This window comes from Hylobates moloch, unplaced genomic scaffold, assembly GCF_009828535.3.
Source record: "Hylobates moloch isolate HMO894 unplaced genomic scaffold, HMol_V3 SCAFFOLD_11, whole genome shotgun sequence".
Taxonomy (NCBI): domain Eukaryota; kingdom Metazoa; phylum Chordata; class Mammalia; order Primates; family Hylobatidae; genus Hylobates; species Hylobates moloch.
In genome coordinates this window covers 80,081,759-80,105,785 of record NW_026652286.1, presented here as the reverse complement: position 1 = coordinate 80,105,785, position 24,027 = coordinate 80,081,759, and the positions used below count along the sequence as shown (strand labels likewise).

At 36.9% G+C, this 24,027-nt stretch overlaps 1 protein-coding gene across 2 annotated transcripts in view; it reads left to right on the top strand.

Annotated features, from left to right (window-relative positions):
- Positions 1–24,027, top strand: part of ALKBH8 (alkB homolog 8, tRNA methyltransferase) — a 64,764-nt gene that overhangs the window by 16,660 nt on the left and 24,077 nt on the right. For both annotated transcript variants that reach the window (XM_032167293.2, XM_032167294.2), the window contains exon 8: positions 18,232–18,338. In XM_032167293.2, the coding sequence (XP_032023184.1) occupies positions 18,232–18,338 (107 nt within the window). The remainder of the gene's footprint in view (positions 1–18,231; positions 18,339–24,027) is intronic.

Below are 24,027 nucleotides of genomic sequence, written 5' to 3'. Positions count from 1 at the left end.
TGAAATTTAATTTTTTACTTGAAACTTTTAGCAGCTAAATAAGATCTAGACTTTCCTTGGTGCAATGTGGCCCATTTTTGACCTACTGGTGCAGCATTGCCATCTAGTGGCAAAAGATAGTAGCTTCATGCCATAGAAGAAGGAAACAAATTAAAATGTGTGTTCTGAATTTTGATGAACTTTTTCCATATATTACCTGATTCAATCCCTTCAAAAACTCTGAGCAGTAGAGGGTAATATCTTCATTTTTACAGATGAAGAATAAGAGGTTCATGTTTATTCATTGATTTGTTTCTGTAGCTGCAGTTTGCTTGAGCCACTAAAAGAAAATATTACATGTGAAGTGATCCACGCAACCTACAGGCAGATTTTTGGATAGAAATCAGAATTTTAGGCTGGGCGCAGTGGCTCATGCCTGTAACTTTGGGAAGCTGAGGCGGGCAGATCACGAGGTCAGGAGATTGAGACCATCCTGGCTAACACGGTGAAACCCTGTCTCTACTAAAAATACAAAAAAAATTAGCCAGGCGTGGTGGCGTGTGCCTGTAGTCCCAGCTACTCGGGAGGCTGAGGCAGGAGAATCACTTGAACCTGGGAGGCGGAGGTTGGCAGTGAGCCGAGATTGCGCCACTGCACTCCAGCCTGGGCAACAGAGTGAGACTCCGACTCAAAAAAAAAAAAAAGAAAGTCAGAATTTTAAATCTAGAAGAGTCCTTAAAACATGAGGTCATCTGATCTAATTAGAGGCTGTATCAAATTCTGATCTTGTTCCTGGAGGCAAAAACTATTCATTTTTGTTTTCCCATATTTGTATAGTTTCCGTCATTAGGTCTGCAATGTTTTGGCCTCTTAACCTTTCCCAAGCTTGTGTAGTCATGTTGATACTGTCACTTGACAATTAGTGGTGTTTGATATGACAAAACCATCTTACTAACTATGTGTGTAGATTCTTAATACACGTGCTTTCAAAAATAATGAGATCGGGGAGGAAAAAGCACTCTTCTCTCTCTGGTTTCTTTTTTATGTTTGCCCCCCATCCTTTCTTGTAGCTTTAGGGACCAGTAAAGGACATCTTCATGTTTTCCTCCCAACTGTGTAACCAACTGAGAAATGAGACAAAAGATAATTGGAGATTAGAGTGTTAAATTTACTACTGAGAAAACGGATGGCAGAACATGACTTTAGATCTGTAGCCAAGTGAACTTGTTAATACTTCACCTCTGAATTAAAGAGACATACTGACCTTGTCACTGGCATAGCTGGACAACTGGAGATCTTCTCCATAGAGGCAGAGGCTGTTCGTATAACAGGACATGAAGGAGCTCCTCTAACAGAATATGTGTTAACGCCTACAAACTAGCTGGCTCTGAAAATGAGAGGAAAGGGCTGAGCCAAGTGAGCCTGGCTTCAGAGTAACCAATAAGCAAAGGCATTCCTTGTTTTCTGGAGAGTTGTAAGTGGAGGGGTGAAAAAAACTAGGAGTGTGCCTTCTACTTTTTATTCCTAGGGAATTTCCCTCCCTTCCCAGGGAGATATGAGAAATGGGGACTCAGTATCCCCCCCAGTGCCCTAGAAGATCATTGCACAGTTTTTAATTAGAAATTGTGAATAAGGGAAAATTTGCCCTTTAGTTGAACTGAAAATCTGCTACATTCATTATCTCTATGTGGTGACTCTGGAGGCATATAATTTTCAGCTGCCAATTTGAATGACTTTTGGTTAAAGCCATCTTTGTAATGGCTGGAAAGTGTGCATAAGTTATGACAGGAACAGTAGATTTTCTTTTAAAAGATACCTTTGAGAGTAAGTGAATCTTTGTAATTTTGAAAAAAATGTTTATTTTTATGATTACTTGAACATATTCTTCTTAAAACCCTTATGATTTTAAGTTTATAATGTTTGTTTCAGCTTATACGATTTAAAACAGTCTACTAAATTTAGGCCTTTATTTCATCTATAAAATGAGATTAATAATATTTCTTTCCTAGCTGGAGGATTGTGATAGAAATAAAATGAGGGAATGTATGTGAAAGTGTTTTTCAAATTCAGAGCAGTCCATGCGTGTAAAGGCTCCTTCAGGTGTATCTGTTCTAGCAATCCTTGCTCAAAGCCTTCACTCCTGTAACAGGTGGAAGCTCATCTTCCCACGGCCTAGAAGTAGGATTTCAAGTGGTCATGAGAGAGATGACTTTCCACTCTTGCAACTTGTGCTGTTCTGTTTTATTGATTGACTGATGCTGTGTAATTACTTGAATTTCTCCTAGCACCTTACTCCACACCTAGAATCTGAGTACTATATCTTTGGCCCTATTTCTTTATTTTCTCGTCTTTGACATCCTCAGTTGTTTTAAGAACTTTCCTGTTATGCCTATGGCAGCTTCCATTTCATTGTAATAATTTTGTCAGTGGCACTATTGTTTTGGTTTTTTTGTAATGCTTTTTTGTTTTGTTTGGCTTAAATATAATGTCAAAGACTCAGCTAAAGTCATTGACGTTATATTTAATACTTTACTTTTCTCTCTTGCCCAGGAAATTTCTAAGATCTCTTTCAACTCTTAAATGTTCCAACTCATGGTGTTCCCATGAGGTATTCTTAACTTTAATAGAAGTCTTAAATGCTTTATTACTTAAATGCTTTGTTTTTATGACTAGTGGAGCATATTCTTCTTAAAACTCTTATAGTATGTCTAAAAATAGTGTACATTTTATATTAAGCAAAAATAGTCTTGATTTTTTTCAAATACATTAGTTTTCCCTCTACAACTAAGTTGTGATTTTCTTTAAGGCTTTTGTACCTTCGAAATATGTATGATATGTGTATAAGTGAGGGTGATTTTAGCTGCAATTAATAGCAGAAAACCCAAATAAAAATGATTACAAGGCAAAACAAGTTAATATCTCATATAACAAGATGTCTCAAGGAAGGCTGGTTCCAAAAGTTTTAACTTGTTGGCTCAGGTCAGTAATTTCATCAAGGAACCAACCAGTTTCTTTCCGTCTCAAATACTCAGTGCTCCCCTAACTAAGGATGAGCTTAGGGAAATATCCAAGGAGTAGGCTGCATCGGGATATATGACAATAACATATACCTGTGAAGTCTGCTAGGCTTTTGTTTTCAGGTAATCCTTTACTGATAAATTTGTCCTGCCGTAAATTGCAGCCTGCCTTTGCTGGCCGGGCATGTTTTGAGAGATGCCCTTGCTGTAACCTTTTATTATAATAAACTAGTAATGTTGTTGGGCAGATACTCAGTTCACCAAGTACCATAAGAGTTGGTCAGCTGACAATGAAAATAACTATTTAATGTGTATCTCCCTAAAACCAGTACCTAACTTCTATTATATATAAGGAAGAAAACTTTTGGTTAGGACTTATCTGGGAAAACGAAACTAAAATTTATGAAGATGGTTTTTAAAGAAAAATTTTATTTAACAATTTTTAGATTGTATTACAACTATGTACTAATTTTTTAGAACAAAGAATGAGTCAAATGAACTTTGTTTTTGGTATTGTTTTTCTGATAAAATATGGTAGCATGATAAAAATTCCTTTATTTGACTTTTATAGCTTGATTATAGGGAGTACATCATTGTTGTGTTATTTGCTTTATTTTTCTCTTCTTTGTGAAAGTCCTGACTCTGCCAGATTTTCAGATGTTTAATGGATTTGCATGTGATTTAAATGGTCCTCTGACATCGCTTTTATCAACTTCGGGAAGTCCATCTTTTGTGAGAATTGCAATTTCAATTAGTTTTGTATTTGCATTGCACTGGCTAGTATTTATATAATCAACATTCACTGAAAGACTGACCAAAGGGATTACCATAATGGGCAGAGATAGCTGCTGATATTGAAGAGAGAGAGAGATATTTGGGCAAGTACTAATTTTATGGAAGTCTGTTCATCAGTAAATATTTCTTATTATGATGACTTTTGCAACTCAGTGGGTGGGGATAATTGGATAGTTGGGTAGTAAAGACCCCATCTGCTGAATGTTTGCTATAGAGGGCCACTTATTTCAGTATATTTCCTGCTCTCTTTCCAGGCTCATGCTTTCAGCAAATACCTATTGAGTCCTGCCTGATCTCCTGTCATAGGGTACTGAGTAAAAATTATTTATGCAGTATCTTGAAATACCTAGCTGAATGGGTTTTTTAGTCTTTGTTTTTTGTTTAGTATTCCCAGTCTGATCAATCAGAATGACTCACAGGGTACTTCTGTTTTAAGAGTTTATTGTTTTAATGGACAAATGTTTCATTATTTTCAGATCTTTAGCACAAACTGGAAAAAACACCCAGACATTTTCTTTATACCACTTAAAACAACAATACAGTATGGACCGCAGACATACTGGCTTCATCTCCAACCTCAAATTCAGCCCTCAATATTTGCCTATATAAGCAATGTTTACAGCCTCAGAAGCCAAACAATCTCTTCTTTTAGTTTTTATCTTGATTCCAAGCCCCCTCTATCTGAGAGTGCTTGGAATATTTACATTTCCTGAAGTTCTGAAAAATGGATTGTCTCTGCTGTGTAGCTCCTCTCTCCTTTCTCTCATTCTTTATAGCTTATTTGTTAATTTTTTACTCTGTCTCTGTAGTGCCCGTAGCATTAAAAAGATGGTGCTCTACCATCCTGGTGGGTGTATATTTCTCCTTCTTTGTGTGTTTGTGTATGTGTGTGTGGTTTGTATCTAAAGCCATGGTGACTTCTGTATGGCTGTATATGTATATTGATGTAGATGTGGAAAAAGAGCATAATTCTCATGTGGGTTCTTTAGTTGCATCATAGTATAATTAAAGTGGCATTGGATCAATCTTCATTTTTCCTTTTATCCTATGGGTCTCTAACATTCAAAACTTCTGGAGTAGACGAGTAGATCTGCTGGTTTATGGGCCAGAAATAAATAAATGCTCTACCTTGTTTGATCATGTCATTTTTTATACATTGAATTCTAGTTTTCACTTTTAAGCACTTTCCTTAGTATCTTAAGTTCTGAAGATTCTTCTATTTTTGTGTAATTTTCTCATCTTTCAGGATCTCTTGGAAGCCAGCATTCTCTTTTGCATAAATTGGTCAAATAAGACTCAGTGCTGACAGTTCTTAACAAGCACTCTTTATCTTTTTTCTGTGGAGTAGGAGCTCCTTTATTCAAGCCCCTTCGATAAGGATAATGGCAAAGAAATATACCTGTTTCAGCCAGCAGTCTGCTAACAAAGTCTGTTTCATGGCATGACATCATAAAATAGAACATGCTGCTATATTTGGAGCCTTTGGAGTACCGATTCTTCCATCTTTTCTGTTAGAACTATGTGCATTTACTTTGTAGCAAGAAAGCAGCATTATATCACTCCATCTAGATTGTAGAACTAGAAAAAAATTCAGAAAAATCAATGGAGTTCAGAAAACTACAGTAGAAGCCTGCTTAGGTGATATAGTTGAAACTACCAGTTGGCTGCACTTAAATTAGGGAATAGTCATAATAAAAGATACATACATACTGCAGACATTTTAACACATATAAATTCACTCAACAATATTTTGTTGTGGGGCCAAGGTCTTTGCATCTGTGAGGGGCCACAGTCTGCTTTGTCTTTCCAATTTCATTTCATTTCTTTTTTTTTTTTTTGAGACTGAGTCTCGCTCTTGTTGCCCAGGCTGAAGTGCAGTGGCACAATCTCGGCTCACTGCAACCTCGGCCTCCCGGGTTCAAGCAATTCTCCTGCCACAGCCTCCCAAGTAGCTGAGATTACAGGCACGTGCCACCACACCCGGCTAATTTTGTATTTTTAGTAGAGACAGGGTTTCTCCATGTTGGTCAGGTTGGTCTCGAACTCCTGACCTCAGGTGATCTGCCCTCCTCGGCCTCCCAAAGTGCTGGAATTACAGGCTTGAGCCACTGCGCCCAGCCCCAATTTCATTTCTTTAAAGTGAAGCAAACGTTTAAAGACATGAAACCATCTGAGTGCAGGGTTTTACATTTTGATGTTTTTGTTTCCAATATTTTATTTTATTTTATTTATTTATTTATTTATTTATTTTTTTGAGACAGAATCTCGCTCTGTCACCCAGGCTGGAGTGCAGTGGCGCGATCTCGGCTCACTGCAAGCTCTGCCTCCCGGGTTCACGCCATTCTCCTGCCTCAGCCTCTCCGAGTAGCGCCCGCCACCACGTCCGGCTAATTTTTTGTGTTTTTAGTAGAGACGGGGTTTCACCGTGGTCTCGATCTCCTGACCTCGTGATCCGCCCGCCTCGGCCTCCCAAAGTGCTGGGATTACAAGCGTGAGCCACCGTGCCCGGCCTGTTTCCAATATTTTATAATCAAATTTTCACATTTATTGGAACATTATATTTATTTTTTGCCTTTATTGAGTCATTCTACAATATTCAACTTGGCTTCTATAGAAAAATGCTATCTTTTCTCACTTAATTTTCATTCATTTATGTAATATTAAATTATAATAAAATAATTACAATGATAAGGGTAACTGGCACAGTGATTTGGGAACATACACAATTTGATTTGTTAAGCACATAGCTCTACTGGTGAGAATAGAAGTGCATGAACATATTGGAGAGTTGTCTATCTTCAACAAATATTCAGGGCATGGGTACGCATTATAGAAGGAATGGAGCATGTTGGTTGGTTAAATGGATGTTGGTTAAAAGAACTTTTACTTATGTGACCAGCATTGTCCTGGGCATTCTAGGGGATACAGAAATACCTTCCACCTTGATTTTTTTCCCCTCAGATATTAGACCTGAATATCTAACATTCTTCTTTTTTTTTTTTTTTGAGATGAAGTCTCGCTCTGTTGTCCAGGCTGGAGTGCAGTGGTGCGATCTTGGTTCATAGCAACCTCTGCCTCGGGTTCAAGCAATTCTCTGCCTCAGCCTTCCGAGCAGCTGGTATTACAGGCGTCCACCACCACGCATGGCTAATTTTTGTATTTTTAGTAGAGACAGGGTTTCACCATCTTGGCCAGGCTGGTCTTGAACTCCTGACCTTGTGATCCACCCACCTTGGCCTATATCCAACATTCTAAAAGGGATTTTTAACTTGTCTAAATCAAAGCTCATCATCTTTGTTTTCAGCCATTCACCGTCCACTGTCATTCTCCCATACAGAACAAAATCTTTCTTCTTTCTGGGTTTCCTGCTCTGGTTAATGACCCCACTGTCATTAGAACATTCAGAACATGGCAAATACTCCCTTTTTTTTTTTTTTTTTTTTGAGACAGGGTCTTACTCTGTTGCCCAGGCTGGAGTGCAATGGCACACTTATGGCTCACTGCAGCCTCGACCTCCCAGTCTCAAGCGACCCTCCCACCTTAGCCATCCTAGTAGCAGGGACTGCAGGTGCGAGCTACCATGCCCAGCTAATTTTTGTATTTTCTGTAGAGACGGGGTTTCGCCATGTTGCCCAAGCTGGTCTTGAATTTCTGGGCTCAAGCAGTCTGCCCTACCTTGGCATCCCAAGGTGCTGGGATTACAGGCATGAGCCACTGCACCTGGCTGGTGTCAAATATTCTTGACATGTATTTCTATGATTATAAATTTTGCTTTTAAGTACTACTTTATTGCATCCCGTGTTTTCTGTTAAAAACTGCTTTGTGGAGATGTAATTGACGTACCAAGCGCTGCACGTACTTAATAAAAGCTCATGAAACCTTCACCACACTCAAGATGATGAACATATCCATCCTTCCCACAAGTTTCCTCATGCACTAATTTTTCCTCATGCACTAATTTTTCCTCATGCACCAAAGATTTCATCTACTTTTTTGTGGCTTATGTTATTGCTCTTGTTACATTTGAGGGTGACTTTTGTTTATTTCTCTAAGTTCTTTTAAGATTTTCTTTATTTTATCTTTTGTTTTATTTTTATGATCCTGCTTATTCTGCTTATTTTGATGGGCTTGTTTATTCTGCTTGGGAATTACCAGGTTTCTTGAATCTGTAGATTGAGTTTTTCCATCAATTTTGGAAAATGCTTAGTCATTGCCTCTGTAGATTTTGCCCCTGCCCCATTCTTTCTTCATTTACCTTTTTTCTACATTTTTTATTTTACTTATCCTGTCTTCTGTGTTTTCTATCTTTTGTCTCTCCATGCTTTACTCCAAATGGTTTCTTCTGTCACTAATTCTTTATTTTGCTGTGTTAATGTGCTGTTAAGCTCATTCATTGATATCCTAATTTCAGTTATGGCATTTTTCTGTTTTAGAATGTCTGGTTTTTCTTTATATCTACAGGGTCTCTTTTTTATCATTTCTGTTCCCTGCTGAAGTGTTCAAGCTTAGCATATATATCTTTAAACATGGTAAGCATCTTTGTTTCATAGCCTGTTTCTTTTTTTTTTTTTTTTTTTTTTTGCTGAATTGAATATTTGAGGTCCCTATGATTTTTTTCTCTTTCCCTTAGGAAACTAGGCTATCTTTTTCCAGAGCAGGTACTGTGTCTTATTCTGATTCAGAATGTCTGATATGAAGGCTGGCTTTCTATATTTATAGAAAGCTCACAGGTAATTTTGTTGTTTGGCTAGATTTTATACCATTGAGTTAGAAAATGCTGAAATACTAAAGCTGTGTAGTATCAACTCCAAGGGCAGTTGGACTTTAGATTTATTCTTTAAGACAAAGAATAAATAGAAATTAATATAGGCCCCCAATGGCAGTTCTATTCATCATTCAATTAAATATTCCAGAGCAATACTAGAAACTGAAGAAGTTAAAGTCTATGTATATTGGTTTCAGATCCTGGGATGTTTGTACCAGGGCTGAATTAAACACTGGACTAGTTGGGGGACTTGGGTTTTAGCTTATCCTTATTAGTAACTTTTAATTGACCATGGAGACAATTTCAGTGCTTTCTGTCTTAAATTGAAGTTGACATGTAATACTTGCATTTTAATTGTTGATACACAGTAATATGAATTGTTGATACACAGTAATATGAATAGTAGCTACTATGGCTTCTACTCCTTTGACCATCAGCACTACCATTGCCGTGATCATTACCACCAACAGCTAACTCTTCTGTGCTAGAGACTGTGGTAGATGCTATATTAAGTGAACTTTTCCTCATGGGGAGCAATCTAGGGCCTCAGGAATAGATATACCCATGACTGTTGTTCTTATTACTCTAGCTGTCTCGTTTTGGTTCTTTGTGAATCTGATGGTTTACTTTGCTTAGGGAGGAAAGCCCAGAAAATAAACAAATAGAATTTAGGAAGTCTTCTGTCCAAATATAAAATATACACCACTCTATTTGTAAAAATACATTATTTATGCTGAATTCATTCATTCATTCAAAAATATTTGTTGAATATAATGTACTAGACAGACTGTAACAAGTAAAGAAGATACAATTTAAAATATTTTTAAGCTAAAATATTTTATTACCTCTATAACCTTTTCCTATGTAAAGTAAAACTTAATTTTATCGAAGTGGTTTATGAGCCCATTTTTGAATGTTGGTGGATTTCACTTCATAGTTCCTGCAAACAAATGAAGCAAATAAATGAAGCCACGGTATGATAAGTGAGAATTCAAAGCAAGTGGTCTCAGTGTAAACACATCAACATAATATATTATCTGTTAGGCATTTAAGCTAAGCATTTATAATATTGAATGTGCAATGGTGGCCAAAGTGTCTCCAATTTAGCATTTTCTTTTTTAGCTGATTTTCCAGTTATGCAACATATATTTTGTTCTCTATTGTGCCATTTGACAGTGTGTCTAGACCGTTAGCCAAAAAGATGCCTTTTATTTTTATTTTACATTACACTTGAGCTTAGCTAGACAAAACAGTTCAAAGCCATCTGTATTTGGGGGTGAAGAGTAAGAGAGGGCAGAATCTATTTGTTCAGCAGCTGAGGCCTAGTTTTGGAAGTCAGGGTTGTATTTGAAAGGTGGAATTTGCCGACTTTTGCTATACAATAGATTTTTTTGTGGTGTTTTCTTTTTAAATTTTTGCTGGATCTAATTTTGCGTATTTCACATATGCAGTACTGCAGGCACATTCCTAGATGTATACCCTAAATGTGTGCATGGTACCTGATCAACTAGGAAAGCTTCTACACCAGAAGCATCAAACGATGTTCTGCCTCTCATTTTCTCTCAGTAGCAATGAGAAATAAGTGCCTTTGGACCACAGTGGTATTTAGCTGCTGCCTGTAACACTTCAGCGCCCACTCTTTGATGCCATAGGGCACCATCCTGTGCTAATGTGTGCAGTTTTTCTCCTCTCATGACCAGATTATTGAGGCTTGTACTTTATGAAATTGCTGCTGGCTGCAGAAAAAGGGAATAGAACTTGTTTTCTTTTAGTCACTTTCAAATGGGAGGTCCTGTATGTTGATTATAGGATGCATTGGTGACATTGCCACTTTTCCTTCGAGCTTCCTAAGACTTTGTAATTTGGGGATTCTACCTTTAAAGAAATAGGCGCCTGTAGTCCCAGCTACGCGGGAGGCTGAGGTAGGAGAATGGCGTCAACCCCGGGGGGCGGAGCCTGCAGTGAGCCGAGATTGCGCCACTGCACTCCAGCCTGGGTGAAAGAGCGAGACTCCGTCTCAAAAAAAAAAAAGAAATTTAACCAATGGATTTAAGTTTCCTGTATGTGGGGGTTTTCTGTTTTTCTTTTTGATGTTGTTTTGTTTTTTAAACATCCCTTACCAGTAGGAATCAGGGAAGGGAAACAGGTTTGTGGTGGGCCTTGATTTTTTTTTTTTTTTTTTGGTGGAGTCTTGCTCTGTTGCCCAGTCTGGAGTGCAATGGTGCGATCTTGGCTCACTGCAACTTCCACTTCCGGGGTTCAAGCGATTCTCTTGCCTCAGCCTCCCAAGTAGCTGGGACTACAGGCACCTGCCACCAGGCCGGCCATTTTTTGTGTTTTTAGTAGAGACGGGGTTTCACCATGTTGGCCAGGCTGGTCTTGAACTCCTGACCTCAAGTAATCTGCCCATCTCGGCCTCCCAGAGTGCTGGGATTACAGGCGTGAGCCACCGCATCTAGCCAGTGGGCCTTGATTTTAACCTGTTCTAAAGGAGGAGGCCATATGGCATAGGTAGAAGGTTTAAAGGTCACTAGCATCAGCCATTAGTCTCCAAGGTGTCTCCAGGGCAAAATTACTGTCAATTCCTCTGCTCTGGAAAATACCAGCAAGCTTTTCTTCCAATTACTCTTCAGCTTAGCAAAGCATACTTCTGGGGGTATCACCTTTTGTGGAATTTCCTCTTTGCTATTTAAAATAAAAAGGAAACTCTTACTTCATTTGGGTCAAATGAAATTGTTAGCACAACTATAGAATATTTCTGTTTGGTAGACTGTGGGAAACAGGTGGACTTTCAGCTATGAAATATTTTCTCTAGTTAAATATAGTAAGTTCTGCCTTCTTAGCTTTTATCATTCTCTATGAATCACACATCGTTTTTCACATCATATTGTCACTTGTCCAGCTATTCTTTAGGGATTTCTCTAAAAGGGTTCATCATCTCGGCCTCTTTCTAACCATTAAGGATCAGGATTAAATTTGTCTTCTTTCTCAGAAGTGTTCCCAGTAGCAGTATATTCTTCTTTATCCTATTTAGCCAACATGGAGATCTGTTTATTCCTTCGTGTGCTTTTCTGTTATGAATGTTAACTTTTCTTGGTTGATCGATTGATAACTGTATCTGGCATTTTTGTTCTATTGTATTTTGGATGTGTGAAAGTTGTATAAGATGACAATGTCTAAGGGTTTTGTTTGCTTAGGACTGAACATTGTCCTCAGTCATGCCCTATAAGCTTGCTGGGCACTTGATCTTTATTGACTCTGCCGTCTCAGAAAATAGGTAAAAACAAAAAGAATAATTGGAAAAAGCTCCTGTGGAGCAAAATTTTCACATGGCAGAATGATTCAGCAGTATCAGGGGAACTTTACTGATTGAACATTTTTTTAAAGCCTTTTTATTTTGTGGTCTTTTAACAAGCATTTAAAGTACAGATACTTTAAATATGATGATACTGAAAATACTTTATTTTGATGATGGAATGTTGTAGGAAAAATTTAATTTTCATAGGAAGTCTACATTTAATTTTATAAGCAAAATTATATCTAAATTTAAAAAACTATACTGTCAAATTATATGCCAAAATAAGTTTCAGAGATAAAAAGGATAAAATGTGTAAAAAAATAACAGAAAATCTGTAATAAAATAGGAGCGAATATTTATCTGATCAAGATGGGGGCTTTGTAAGCATATGAAGAAATTGTGTTTTTGTGTCTTGTAATCATAAAATAGATTGACAACATTAAAAAAAATGCAGAACTTCCAAGGCCGGCTATCTAAATTGTGGGGCCCAATTCCAAATGAAAATGTAGACTCCTTATTCAAAACATAGGAAAATGGACCAGAAAGGCACTAAAGTATAAAGCTTTTCCTTCTGAGGTCTTTCTCATCTTGTCAAAGTGGTTTTTATTTTCTATTTAGTGCCATCAGTGTAAAGAAATCTAAATTTTGATTTATTGGCATGAATTTTACCATTTGTCTTCATATTGTGTGACACTAGTTTTAAATGCAAATATAAGAACATGTAACTCATATGGAATCACCAAACTTTTTTTTTTTTTGTCTTCAACTTTTATTTTAAGTTCAGGGGTACATGTGCAGGTTTGTTACATAGGTAAACATGTTCCATGGTGGTTTGCTGCACAGATCATCCCATCACCTAGGTATTAAGCCCAGCATCTATTAGCTATTCTTCCTGATGCTCTCCCATCCCCCATCACCCCCTCCAACAGGCCCCAATGTGTGACGTTCCCCTCAATGTGTCCATGTGTTCTCATCATTCAGGTACCACTTATAAGTGAGAACCTGTGGTGCTTGGTTTTCTGTTCCTGTGTTAGTTTGCTGAAGATAGTGGCTTCCAACTCCATCTGTGTCCCTGCAAAGGACATGATCTCATTCCTTTTTATGGCTGCATAGTATTCCATGATGTATATGTACCACATTTTCTTGTTCTGGTCTGTCATTGATGGGCATTTACATTGATTCCATGTCTTTGCTATTGGGAATCACCAAACTTAAACAATTTGTATTTTGTACTTGTACATTCATTTGTGATCATTTTTACCAGAATAGTGGAAACACTGCACAAAACTAACCCAACAATAACCATTTTTGTTTCACTTCTTGATTTGTGCACCTTCTGCTAACATTGTCTATCTTCTAGAAGGACTGGAAGGAAATGGAATTATGAATTTTCAGGAGTCTGGCTCCAGGCTGAAACCCTATGTGATTTTTCAGGCCTCACCATAGGTGATGACAAAGGTTTTACCTGGTGGCCTCACGGAGGAAAGCTGCCCTCCCCATAGTAGACTTGATGCACAGCCAGTGCATTACAGTCTAAGTGGAGTTGTAATGAAGGGGTCAAACCTCCCTGGCTGGTTATGCTCTTATGCCTATTTGCATTCCTAGCCTAGACACCTTCATTCCTCGAACTCTTTATCTGAGGTCTTTGGCTGAGGTCCGCTTCAGGCACCTCTGCCGAGGCCTTTTCATGGAGGAGGGAGTTGGGAACCTCAAAGACATTTTCCTTACTCTGACTTAGTACTAGCTACTTTTCAATTCCTAGTCCTCCCCCCTCACCCTTCCCCTGACCGCTGAGTTTACAACACTGCTGGAACCTTTCATTCAGGGTCCCCTCAGCAGTGAGACAATCCCCACATTCAAGATGATCCACCTCACCCTCAAGTCATGCAGTGTTCAGTGGAGAAAAATGGGACTGGGGGGAGTTGGTGCTTTCTCTGGTTTTAGACCTTTGTTTATATGATTATATCACAATAAGTGATCAACTTTCATTTGGCTTATTGCATTAATCCACTACTCTGAGCTCTTTCTTTCAGCCTTCAGGTTGTCCTGTCATTCCGTTTTCTTCTACATAATCATTTTCACTGTTAAGCGGTTGGCTAACACAGGGAAGTAACATGAATAAGAAAGGATATGATGGTGGGGTTCCTTGTGTTAAAAGAAAAACTTTAGACAAGTTAAATTTAATCGAGTTTAATTGCGCAATGAATGATTCGTAAATCGGGCAGTGCCCTGAACCAGAATAGGTTCAGAGAGACTCCAGTGCTGCCGAGTGAGAATTTATGGACAGAAAAAGTAAAATGACATATAGAAAACAGAAGTGAGGTACAGAAGCACCTGGATTAGTTACAGCTTGGCGTTTGCCTTATTTGGACATGGTTTGAACAGATGGCCACCTTTATTGTGTGAAACTCAGTGACTGGTAAAATAGTAGGTAGCAGTCTGTTTAGACATCCAGTTAGATTACAGTTCGCTATGTATGAAGAAACCTTTAGGCTGAACTTACAAGGAGGCAACTAACTTTAGGCTAAATTTAATTTAACACTTGATTACTTGTGTTTCTTAGAACACCATTATCTTCTTTCTACATTTGAAGCAAGTTCCGACGGACCCTCTAGGCTGTCAGTGTACCCCCACTCACTCAGTGGTAGACATAAAGTGCTTACTGTGTACTCTGAGTCTTGGTGAACTCTCACACTTTCTGTGTTCGTGGGACATTGTGGACACATTACCCAAATGGGCCTCAAGGACCTGTGGACAAGCATATTGCGTGTATCTCCTTGCTTAAGCCCATGCTCCATTGTTACATCAGATTTCATTTAACACAAGTTCAAAGATAAAGTTAAGAATTTCAATCAGTAAGAAAAAAAACAAACAATCCCATCAAAAAATGGGCTAAGGGCATGAATAGACAATCCTTAAAAGAAAATATACAAGTGACCAACAAGCATGTGAAAAAATGCTCAACATCACTAATTATCAGGGAAATGCAAATCACAACCACAATGCAATGCCACCTTAACTCCTGGGACAATGGCCATAATAAAAAAATTTAAAAAAAAAACAGATGTTAGCAGGGATGTGGTAAAAAAAGGAACACATTTACACTGTTGGTCAGAATGTAAACTAGTACATTCCTGTGGAGATTCCTTGAAGAACTAAAAGTAGATCTGCCATTTGATCCAGCAGTCCCACTCCTAGGTATCTACCCAGAGGAAAAGAAGTTATTGTACAAAAAAGATAATTGCATACGTGTTTATAGCAGCACCATTTGCAATTGCAAAAATGTGGAACCAGCCCAAATGCCCATCAATCAACGAGTGGATAAAGAAAATGTGTACTCAGCCATAAAAAGGAACAAAATAATGGCATTCACAGCAACCTGGATGGAATTGGAGACCATTATTCTAAGTGAAATAACTCAGGAATGGAAAAACCAAACATCGTATGTTCTCATTCATAAGTGGGAGCTAAGCTATGAGGATACAGAGGCATAAGAATGATACATTAGACTTTGGGAACTTGGGGGAAAGGGTAGGGGTGGTGGGGGATAAAAGACTACACGTTGGGTCCCGTGTACACTGCTCGGGAGATGGGTGCACCAGAATCTCAGAAATCACCACTAAAGAACTGATCCATGTAACCAAACACCACCTCTTCCCCAAAAACCTATTGAAAAAAAAAAAAAAAAGATGAGGAATGGTCAATTTGATACAGAAAAAGAAAAACATTTAGCTTATTTGGTTGTGTATTTTTCCTCCTTGAAACTTGGCTTATATATGCCAGGACAAGTGTTTCAAAATTAATTACTATCATGTTCATATATCTCTTGTGAGTTCTAATCACTTGTTTAAGCTGAAATTTTCCTATTTGAAAATCATTATTGTCTGTTGATGGGAGGGAATAAGTTTGAATTTCACAAATACATACGTATTGTGCCTTTGTAAAACATGTTGAATATTAGCCAAAAAGTGTAACTTCCAGGTGGATATAGAGCTTGTCTCTCTTCATTATTGTAGCCTTTGATATCTCACCCAATGATTAATAAATATTTGTTGAACGAATTAGAGTCTAGTCTTCTAGAATATTTTCTCATCATGATGGTTTTCATCTGGATATCTGGACATGGATTTCCTTTAAGTCACAGATAATTGTCTGTAATAATAAATATGCTTATTATTCTTTCCTAGGTGTGGGCCTTGGCTTCTATTAAGAAAATTGAAACCTATATAAATTGGTTTAAAAAGAGGCCACTGTGGTTTTCCCATTTCCCCCCAACAATTTATTATGAATTTTTTTCTTTTTTTTTTTTTTTTTGTGAGACGGTGTCTTGCTCTGTTGCCCAGGCTGGAGTGCAGTGGCGTGAACTCAGCTCACTGCAACCTCTGCCTCCCAGGTTCAAGCAGTTCCCCTGCCTCAGCCTCCCGAGTAGCTGGGATTACAGGTGCCCACCACTATGCCTGGCTAATTTTTTGTATTTTTAGTAGAGACAGGGTTTCTCCATGTTGGCCAGGCTGGTCTCAAACTCCTGACCTCAAGTGATCTGACCACCTCAGCCTCCCAAAGTGCTGGGATTACAGGCATGAGCCACCATGCCCAGAAATTATGAATATTTTCATACAGAAAAGTTGAAGAATTATACAGTAAATACTTATATGTCTACTACCTAGATTCTACAATTAAAATTTTAATATACTTGTTTTACTAAATAACCATCTTCTCATCCCTCTATCTGTTTATTGGTCCATCTTTTATGTATACATTTTAAGAAAGTTGCAGGTATCAATACACTTCATCTCTAAAAATTTTAGAATTAATCTCCGGTGTTTCAAATGCTTTCAGGGTATGAGTATATGAAATTATATGTAGACATTTGGAACAGATAACTGTTAGGAAATTAAACTCTATCACCTTACTTTATTTTCCATACTTAGATTGGAAGGCTAGGTTAGAAAGGAAGAAAACTACTTTAGCTCTGTATACTTTTTTATAGTTTACAGAGAATTTTCATGTGTATTATCTCATTTGATCCAATATTACTATTAATAGTAATAGTAGCTAACATTTATGGAATGCTTACTTTGTACCGGGTACTGTGCAGGGTTACCTTTAAGGAAGGTACTATGCTAAATTCTTTTCATCCCACTTACAGTTGGTTGTCATATCTATTTTTCAAATGGATCGATTTGTTCACTTAAAAGAATAGTTTGCAGCCCTGTAGTAAGCCTTTTTAATTCCATATTTGTCAGCTGCTGCTAGTTTTAGACTGAAGTCTTTGGTTTTTGATGGGTTCCTAGGACACAAGCATTTTCTTGGATATTTCATCCTTATAGGTTGCTGTTCAGAATAATATTTGAGCATAACTTAGGAAAAGTTGCTGAAAATGTTCCTTTTTTTTGATTGTCTCTTTATTAATCAGCCTCTAATTCTAGTATGTTATATTACTTTAAAGGTGCAAAATCTGATATAATCTAATGGATTATATGAGAATGTGCATTTAATAGTTATTTCTTCTTGGATTATTAATATTAATATTATATGAATAATAAAAACAATAGCTTTTTTGTGTTTATTATACTATATGCCAGTTATTGTGATTATCTTTATAATTGTCTATATAATTTATGTAAAATACTGTAAGAGTTGAGAAGCAGAGTGGGGTTAAATGGCTTGTCCTGTGTCACGTGGTTGATAAATGGAAGAGTCAGGATATGAGTGTTTCAGCTCCAAAGTCCCTGCGTTTGACCTCTACTCTGCTGTTTTCTATGGTGTGATCCTGAGACTACCTGCTTCATAATTTCTTGGGGTGATTATTAGACATGTAGATTTCTGAGCCTTACTCCAGACCTACTGATTCTGAATCTCTGTGGATGAAATACCTTTTTTTTTTTTTTTTTTTTTTGAGATAGAGTCTCACTCTGTCGCCCAGGCTGGAGTACAGTGGCGCACTCTTGGCTCACTGCAAGCTCCGCCTCCTGGGTTCACACCATTCTCCTGCCTCAGCCTCCCTAGCAGCTGGGACTACAGGCGCCCGCCACCACGCCCGGCTAATTTTTTGTATTTTTAGTAGAGACGGGGTTTCACTGTGTTATCCAGGATGGTCTTGATCTCCTGACCTCGTGATCCACCCGCCTTGGCCTCCCAGACTGCTGGGATTACAGGCGTGAGCCGCCGTGCTCGGCCTGAAATATCTTTTTTTTTTGGTCATTCAGTTGATTCTCATGTAAAGTTTGAGAACCACTGTGCTATGCTTTCCTATAATCATTATTATGTTTTAATCTCTGTTAGCCTAGAAAAATAGCCAAACTCTATTAATCATTCTTATCCTTGGAGTATATGAAGTTTTGGATTGATCTTTATGCTTTTATCTTTGCTTCAAGATTGTCATGGATTTTAAGCACCCAGATGGTATTGCAGTGCCAGTTATGTTGCCTCGTCGGAGTTTGCTGGTAATGACAGGAGAATCTAGATACCTTTGGACCCATGGGTATGTATTGAAATATAACAGGCTTCTTTTTACTTTATGAGACTTTTCATTCTTCTGTGTCTGAGCCACGGGGACCATGCCCTGTGCCTGCAGATTGAGACTTCTGGGTTCAAAACTCCTAGGGTCATCTATCTAGTTTTGTTTTTGTTAAATATTACCTTTTTACTTGGAAAACATTTTTAATTTATAGTAAACTTGCAAGCATAGTACAGTGAACTCCCTTCACCTTTCACCTGCATTTACTAATTTTGAATATTTGGGACTTTCTTATTTCTCTCTCACATAAGTTATGATTTTTTTACTGAATCATTTTAGAGTAAGTTATAGACATCATGGCTTATTCTTCCATGCTTTACTGTGTATTTCCTAAGAACAAGGACATTGGCAGGGATTGGCAAGCTATGGCTAGTGGGCCACATTCAGCTCTCAGGCTGTTTTTGTACAGCTCTTGAGCTAAGAATGGTTTTTACATTTTTAAAGGTTGTAAGACAAAAAAACAATGAAGAATATTTGACAGAGGCTATATGTGGCCCTCAGTGCCTAAAATGTTCACTCTCTGGCCCTTACAGAAAAAGGTGGCCAACCTCTGTTCTATAAAACCACAGTGCAGTGCTCAAATTCAGGAAATTCAACACTGATAAAATACTCTTATTATACTCTTCTACAACCCATATTCAAATATTGCTAGTTATATGTTATAGTGCTTTAAGCACTCTTTCTGATCCAGGATTCAGTCTATGATCCCACATTATGTTTAAGTCTTGTCAATTCTGTTTCGTCTTTTATTTGAAACAGTTTCTCAACTTTCCGTTGCTTTTAATGACATTGACTCTTTTGAGGAGGCCAGTTGTGTTATAGAATGTTTTGCAATTTGAGTTTGTTTGGTTTAATCAAAATCTAAAGAAATTAGTATGTGCTTCTGTTAGGGATACATCTCTAGCCTTTTGAGGAGAGACCATTACACTGCTGCAATTTACATATATTGTCCCTTATAATACTGCTGAGTTCTGTACTTATTTATTCTGTTCTGCTTGGAGATTTTAGCTGACATATTTTTATAAAAACTCAAGGAAATGAACATGTAAATGAATTTATAACCCATCCTTAAATGTGAGCCATTAAAAAATGATGACCTGATTTTGTGCACTGGGGCTTAAATTTATGTGATTTTTTTTCATGGCCATTAAAATATTTGCACTTAAAATGAAAAAAAAATGATGATGTGATCCATTAATTTCAGGTCTTCTTAGAATTCTGAGAATAATGACATTTTCTTTTCTGGGTTCAAGCATTTTTGCTATCACTAATGTTTAAACTTCTTAAGAGTAATAATATTACTACAGCAAATACGAAATAAGAAATTACTTTTCATCAATATATTGTGAAAATATTTTAATCTATTCTGTTAATGGTACAGGTTAATTTTCCTAAAACAACATTTGATCACATTATTGTCTTACTGAAAGCATGTTGTGCTATTAAATGTTAATAGAGTTGTCTCTGGAAAGTTAGATTATAGCTAATATTTATTTTTAATGCTTGCTCTGGAATCAGAATTCTCTACAGTATTTTTAGGGAAAAAAACCCTCAGTATTATCTTTGAAGGCTGCCATTGATACACATTGCCTGTAACGTCACTGTGTGTGTGTGCGTGTGTGTGTGTGTGTGTGGAAGAGAGAGAGATGGGGAAATGGGGGAGAGAGGGAGGAAGGGAGGCAAAGAGACCAGAGGCAAGAAAGAGAGAGAGAGAGAGAGATAACAAATGATACATCAGCCACTGAGATGTTTATCAGAATCTTTGGGTGGAAAGGAGAATAGATTGGAAAAACATACTTAATACACTTAAAACATGTATAAATAACAGGAAATAAGCCTTGATAAAACTTTTTGATTTCTATGCTGAAGAAACAAAAGCACTAGAAAGCATTGTAGAGGGACTTGGATTGAAAAAAGTTAACACTGCCCTGTAATTTTAATTCCAGATACCTCAATCTAACTTTAATTTGTTAAAGTTCAAATTTACTATTCTAGCCGTCATACCTGAAATCAAAGGTGGAAGACCAGGAGCATAGGGGTAAACTTAAGTCAGGTGTTTTCTATTTGGCTGATGCAATAGTTGTCCATATGGTGGCAGTTTGTTTTTTTCAGTTTTCTACATATAAAAATCAGGAGTTTTCATATAAAAATTTGAATTTTCAGCTTCTCTTGAAAATTGAGAAGATCTGACAGCATTGAACCTTAGTATTGCTTGGCAGCAGTACCTGAAACTATGTATCACTAGCATTCTTTAGGTGGGGGCCTCCTTCTTTAGTTCCCTACTGTTCCTACCCCTTTCTGTTACTCCCTGATCTAAGGCTGAGCATCAGTTGTCATTTAGCACTGTGCTTGTACTATTGTTTTTATCTTAGAGTTACATGAAAATTGAGTATTTCTTGAACTCATGTCTATATTAAAAGTAAGAGACAGGGCCGGGTGCGGTGGCTCACACCTGTAATCTTAGCACTTTGGGAGGCCAAGGCGGGTGGATCACAGATCAGGAGTCCGAGACCAGACTGGCCAATATGGTGAAACCCCGTCTCTACTAAAAATACAAAAATTAGCCAGGCATAGTGGTGTGTGCCTGTAGTCCCAGCTACTCGGGAGGCTGAGGCAGGAGAATCACTTGAACCCGGGAGGCAGAGGTTGCAGTGAGCCAAGATCGCATCACTGCATTCCAGCCTGGGTGACAGAGCAAGATCCGTATCAAAAAAAAAAAAGAAAAGTAGGTGATGGAAAGCTAGCCTGAATGAGAATGTATGTTTCGAGAAAAATGGCACAGAGCACTCTGCTTTTTTGAAATGAAGATTAATCCTATGATAAACAATATATTTCTAAACACGTTCACCTGTTTCATTTATTTATGCCATCTGACTGGCCCCAGGAAGCATTATTTCATGAGATAATGTGAATGCTCCTTTTAAATTATTTCTGGCGCATTTTCCTTGTGCCAGGCATTGTTCTAAAAACTTTACATATATTAACTCATTTAATTTACACAATGATAGTGGGAAGTTTGTTCCATGGGTTTGTCCTTATTTTTGAAGGAAATTGGAGCATAAACAAGTTAAGTAACTTGTACAAAGTCACAATGCAGTAAGTCACAGAGCCAGGATCAGAAGCCAGGCAGTCTGGTTTCAGAATCTGTGCTCTTACCAATGATACCATGGCTAAATTTGTTTGCTGCCTTTTCTCTTATGCTGTGCCTTCTAACCTTCACACCTTTGCCAGCCCTGTATCTGTTAACATATAGCTCTTTTACTTCCTTCATAATTTATCAAGCTTTCCTGACTACATAAACTTGAAATAATTTGTTCCTTATCTTAACTTTTAAAGTCTGTATTGTTTCCTACTACCTTGAGATGTCTCTTCTGTTATATTGAACTGTTTTTTAAATCTATAAAACTCTTTTTATATTCTTATTGAATATTGTCCCAATTTGATTATAATTTGAGTGCAGGGGGAAAAAGATGTTTAGCAATATTTAAATAAATCATTACTTTAACATATGGATTACCTGTTCTTAAACATTTGAGATTGTTGGAAAAGCAGTTAGGAGCTCCTTAGCCTTTGCCTAAAGTGTAACTTTAGGCAGGTGAAGTAATTGATTTAAAAGAGCCATAATAGAGAATGACTTACTCTTCAAAAGAGGAATTAGCTTGCTAACAAGAGCTTCAAAATACTTATTCCTCTAAAATATCTTGACTTTGTTCACTACCATAGTTTTAATCATTTATAGCTATTAGAACAAAAGTAATGTAAATTTGGGCAATGATTGCTTTTTTTTGCCTCTACAAAATTGCCTTTAGGACAAGCTTTTTAAAAAGAGCCACCTGCACGTTATGCACATGTACCCTGAAACTTAAAGTATAATAATAATTAAAAAAAGCCATTCTCCTACTTTATTTTATGAGGCTGGCATTAATTACCCTTGACACCAAAACATGTGAAAGACATTAAATAAAATTACAAACCAACATGTCTCATAACAGAGATGAGAAAATCCATAACAGAACATTAGAAAGTCAAATCCTGCAATATATATAAAAAGAAAATATAACCTAGCAGAGTTTATACCAGTATTTCAGAGTTGGTTTAACATTTCAAAAATCAATGTAATTCATCACATTAAAGGAATAAAGGAGAAAAAGCATAATCATCTTGATTGATGCAAAAAGTGTATTTGACAAAATTTAATACCCATTCATGATAAAAGCCCAGCAAACTAGGACAAGAAGGGAACTTCTTCACTGCGATAAAGGGTGTTTATGAAAAACCCATAGCTGACATCATACTTAGTGGTATTCTTTTGAACGTTTTTTCCAAAGATATTGAACAAGTCAGGGATGTCTGCTCATACTCCTTCTATTTAATGCTATATTGGATATCTTAGCCAGTATGAGAAGTCAAGAAAAAGAATTAAAAATCATAAATATTTGAAAGGAAGGAGTAAAATTCTTTATTTGTAGATTACATTATTGTGGATGTAATCCTAGAGAATCTACAAAACAAGTTCCAGAACTAATAAGTGAATTTAGTGGCATACAAGGTCAATATTTAGAAATTAATTTTTAGAAGATGAAATAAAAATGCTATTTAAAATAGCATCAAGACTCATAAATATTTCCTTTCCAATACTCAGAATTAATTTACTGGGGTGTTGTTTAAAAAGCAATTAGCCTGAGAATTCTGTTTCTTACAACACATGGAGTGAAATATAACAATGACAAAATGAAAGTTGAGAATTGAAATACATTATATTTTTCATTTTAGGATCAAATCCATTTTAGGTCGACATTTCTCTTTCTAGATCACCTGGCTGTTATTATAGTAAAGAGGTATCAACAACTTAAGTGAAAAATTATAATTTTGTATAATTTGCTGAAATCCTTCAGGATTAGCACATTCCCTGTGAATATGAAGCCCACTTCCGTAGAGAGAGAAACTTGCCTGGAGTAAATCAAGCAGATCTGAGTCTTAGGAGTAAGTTTTTAAAAGATACGCAACACACATAGACTGAAAATTCTAGGAAAATTATTGCTATCCCTAGGAAACTTAATATGGTTAATATATCAGTTGTCTCCAAAATCTATGGAGACAATGTAATACCAATGAAAACTCCAGAAGGCTTTTCTTTTTTTTTTTGTCAAAATTGACAAACCGATTCTAAAATTTATAAGGAAATGTGATTGTCAAAACAATCTTGAAACAATGTTAGGGGATTTATTCTGCCTGATTTTTAAGACTTACTATATGGCTATATAATCAAAATAATATTGTTGTACAGATAGACAGATAGATCAGGAGGACAGAATATAGTCCAGAGATAGCTCCACACATATAAGGTCAGTTGATTTTTGCCAAAGATACCAATGTAATTAAATGTGGAAAGGAAATTTTTCATCAGATGGTGCTAGAACAACTGAATATCCATGTGGAAATAAAATGAACCTGAATCTATCTCATACCATTCACAAAAATTAATTTGAGGTAGATCATAGATTTAAATGTGAAAGCAAAAAGTATAAAATGGTCTAAAAGAAACTTTATAATTTTGTAACCTTGAGGTAGCCGAAGTTTTTTAAAGAGAGATTTCATAACACACTATTAAGGAATAATAAATTAGACCTCATCAAAATTAAAAACTTCTGCT